Below are 3,849 nucleotides of genomic sequence, written 5' to 3' on the forward strand. Positions count from 1 at the left end.
TTAAGTTTTAAGTTATTACTTGATATCCCACAGGTTTGGTGCCAACGCCGTATGCCACGGCTGGTTGTGTGGCAAAAGTCATCTAATGGTGTTATGAAGTTGAACGTGGATGAGAGTTGTAGGGGAAATTCGGGATCTTGTGGGGGAGAAGGTGTAATCAGGGATGCTACAGGTACTGTTAAAGGGGCTTTTTCATTTTTTTTTGGGCAAGGGACAAATAATGAGGCCGAATTTAAGGCTTTTCATGCGGGAGTAGTTTTATGTAAAGAGTTGGGTTATTTTAATTTGGAAATCGAGTGTGATTCAAAAAAATAGTTGACTGGATTCTTTTAAACAATTGTACAGTTTGGTATCTTTGAAATTTTTGGGAGGAGACAATTAAAGAGCTTTAGGGGGTTCAATTCATTCTTCGAAGTCAATATCGGGAAGCGAATCAGGTTGCGGATTTTTTGGCACGGCAAGGTTAAGTCTTGTAGATATGAGGAGGGGGGGTTTCTCTCCCGCCATGCAGGGGTATGATTCGGATTGATAAAATTGGCCTCCCCAGCATTAGAGTTTAAGTCTCTTTGGTCTCTTGTTTTGGTCTTGTTTTGTTTGTTGCTTTGGATTTAGGTGGGATTCACTAGTTTGTAACTATGGTTTTCCTCCACCATAAGTGAGAGTTTATGAATAAAAGTGGGAAAGGGCCGCTCGTGGACAGGTGGCTCCAACTCTTCTAAAAAAAAAGTCCTAAAATTATAAATTATATTTTCCACCGCAATCCCAAACATGCACTTAGCTTAGATATAGATATGGTTTTATCTAATTTGATCTAATCTTATTATTATAATTTTTTAAAATTATCACATAAAATATAATAAATAATTTAATTTTTTAAAATATCAAAATAATAATAATATTAAAAAAATATTTTATTAACTTTCAATTTTTACCTAAAACTATATCTACCTCATCTCAAACTATACCTTACTCGGTGGGTGGAGAAGTACTCTAAAAAAGATACAAGGAAATTCGGTGCTATATGTATGAAATCTTTATCGTCTTGGAATGAGCGTAGGAATCTAAAGAAACATGCCGATAGTGGGAGGTGGAGTAGCGGCTTCTTCCCATAAATTCCACTCAATTGGGCTAGAGCGTTTTCAGTTTCCATATAGACCACATGAAACGAGAGGTTTGAGAAAGCTCTTCCATTGTGATAGGTATCCTCCTCCTCAATATCCTCGTGCTGATATTTCCTGCAAAAATATTAGCAGCAGCATCACCAACTGCGCTAGCAGTGCTACACCCATCACAGCAATTTCCACCGCTGCTGAAGGTGGGAGCAATCTGTTGGAGTTGGCAGAGATAAAGGAGAGATACCGTAAGTGGCAATGGAAGGGCCAATATTCCATCAATTACTTTGTTTCTCATTCTTTATCCTCTTCTTCTTCGAATTCCAACCCTCCTCTTCTTCTTGTTCATGGTTTTGGAGCCTCGATTCCCCACTGGCGCAGGTTAGTTACTATGTTGTTATTTTGTAACATATTTGTTTCTAGTTTCTGTTCAATATAAATTGTTATTTACTATTCGACCACTTATCCACATCCCTATCTTTATCATTTTCCTGCAATTCATTTGAGCCCCACAAATTGCACAATTAACGGCGTACACTTCTCAAAAACAGTATCGACCCAATTAGAAATAAATGCTTCTCAAAAACCTCACAAACACGTAGTGTCTTGTTTCTTTGTTCCTGTTACCAGAAGAATTGTGTGAACGTGAAGCTCAGCAGTTACTTGGAATCCGAATTTCAGAGGAATATTACTTGAATAAAGAGTCTGTGGAAGTTTGGAACGCTGGAGATTTGCAATTAATATAAAAGTAGCTGTTCTAATTTTCCTTTTTTTTTTTCCTAGAGTACATCACGTTCCCAAGCACCATGTAACTTTGAGATGATTAGGGCATCCAACGGGGAAGAGGGCGTTATCTTTTTTGTTAAAAAGATAAAAGAATAAAAATGAATTAGGTGCTAGTAAGAGAAGAAATGAAATTATCTTTTTGCTTTTTAAAGTGCAGAATATTGTCTTTTGCATTTACATTAGTGTATATAAAAGTTCTATAATATAAAATATCTGAAGTAGTACCGGATCTCATATTTTTAACTAACCTGTGGTTCCTCCAGAAATATTGGGACGTTGGCTCAGAATTCCACTGTATATGCCATTGACCTTCTTGGCGTTGGTGCTTCTGATAAACCAGCAGGCTTTAACTATACTATGGAAACATGGGCTCAGGTCTACTTATCTTGAAGCTTAAACTTGAATTTTATGGGCCTATATGTATGTATGTGTGTATCTCAACCCTTGAGCATTGCGAGTTTAGCCTCTAAAACTTTAACTAACTTTAAACAGTTGATATTGGACTTCCTGAAAGAAATTGTTCAAAAGCCAACTGTACTGGTTGGCAACTCTGTTGGAAGTCTTGCTTGCGTAATTGCTGCCTCAGGTAAGCTACCCTTTGGGGGTAAAGAAAGAATCCTTGTCAATTCTGCAATGATAATCATTAAACCTGGTTGGCTCTTAGATATGATATGTGGTTTGTCTCATTGTGTTTTATCTTCTCTGATTAGAATCTAGCAGAAGCCTAGTTCAAGGGCTTGTACTGCTAAATTGTGCTGGTGGCATGAACAATAAGGCAATTGTGGATGATTGGAGAATCAAGCTACTATTACCTTTGCTTTGGCTGTTTGATTTTCTTCTGAGGCAACGGGGAATTGCTTCAACAATCTTCGAGAATGCTAGAAAGAGGTATCATATTTGGTCCCAGATGCATAACAATGGAAATATAAGAGGAATGAATCTAAAAAAATGCTATGTCCCTGATGTAGAGAAAACCTGAAGAACATTTTATTGTCTGTTTATGCAAATAAGGAATCTGTGGATGAAGAACTAGTAGAGGTAATTCTATCATCTCCTTGGTGCATCCACATTTTCTTAGAAGATATCTATGCTAAGTATACATGTTCTGACCCAAAAAAATGCAGATCATTAGGGAACCAACTGAGGATGCTGGTGCACTAGATGCTTTTGTTTCAATTGTAACAGGGCCACCTGGGCCAAGCCCTATACAGTTGATGCCTAGAATCTCCCTACCTGTGCTAATATTATGGGGGAATGAAGATCCTTTTACTCCTCTTGACGGACCTGTTGGTAAATACTTCTCTTCGCTACCTTCTCAACTTCCAAATGTAAGTCTCTTTGTATTGGAAGGGGTAGGGCATTGTCCCCACGATGACAGGCCTGCCTTAGTCCATGAAAATCTTCTTCCCTGGTTGGCTCATCTTCCTGCTTCATGAGTGGATTGTGGATTGTTAACCATCTACTACTTTCCCTTTGTCTTATTTGTAATACTTTTATATTGGAGTTTCAAACTAGAAAGTCATTACCGTTTTCAATTGATTGATTTTGATATATCATAATGTACATGTCATGCTACGTAGTAACCAAATTTTTTCATATGTTTTGTTCTGATAAGTTATTTGAGCCTTTCTACCTTTCTGGAATGTGGAGAAGAAAAAAAACAAAAAAAAAACAAAAAACAAAAGAATATGATACTCAGCTCGAAGGTTTTTATCCAAAGTCATTTTGCATCTCTAAAGTATTATACATGTTTTAAACCATACCCAAAATTACCACAATAAAAAAACTTGGTCGTCCTATGAAGTTTTCTTCAGCATGCAAATCCTAAAATATGAATTGACCCTAAAATCATGTGTGAATTGTCTAAAATGCACTATTTATAATTGTTGATGCATTTTTCAGTCATGGTTGAAAGCCACAATATGGTCGAATAACCCTCTCCTCTCACGCG

At 37.0% G+C, this 3,849-nt stretch overlaps 1 protein-coding gene across 1 annotated transcript; it reads left to right on the plus strand.

Moving 5' to 3' along the window:
• The first annotated feature begins 969 nt into the window (after positions 1 to 969).
• Positions 970 to 3,494, plus strand: LOC122304159 (pheophytinase, chloroplastic). Its single transcript, XM_043116247.1, has 6 exons — positions 970 to 1,493; positions 2,162 to 2,273; positions 2,391 to 2,484; positions 2,609 to 2,786; positions 2,867 to 2,936; positions 3,023 to 3,494. The coding sequence occupies exons 1-6, from the start codon at positions 1,072 to 1,074 to the stop codon at positions 3,332 to 3,334; spliced, it is 1,188 nt and encodes a 395-aa protein (XP_042972181.1). The 5' UTR covers positions 970 to 1,071; the 3' UTR covers positions 3,335 to 3,494.
• The last annotated feature ends 355 nt before the right edge of the window (positions 3,495 to 3,849 follow it).

This window comes from Carya illinoinensis, chromosome 3 (assembly GCF_018687715.1).
Source record: "Carya illinoinensis cultivar Pawnee chromosome 3, C.illinoinensisPawnee_v1, whole genome shotgun sequence".
NCBI classification, from domain to species: domain Eukaryota; kingdom Viridiplantae; phylum Streptophyta; class Magnoliopsida; order Fagales; family Juglandaceae; genus Carya; species Carya illinoinensis.

Coding starts and splice junctions, on each gene's coding strand:
- LOC122304159 (XM_043116247.1), top strand. CDS start 1,072: ATGCCGATAGTGGGAGGTGGAGTAGCGGCTTCTTCCCATAAATTCCAC. Junction 1,494..2,161: donor TCGATTCCCCACTGGCGCAG/GTTAGTTACTAT, acceptor TGGTTCCTCCAG/AAATATTGGGACGTTGGCTC. Junction 2,485..2,608: donor TTGCGTAATTGCTGCCTCAG/GTAAGCTACCCT, acceptor TTCTCTGATTAG/AATCTAGCAGAAGCCTAGTT.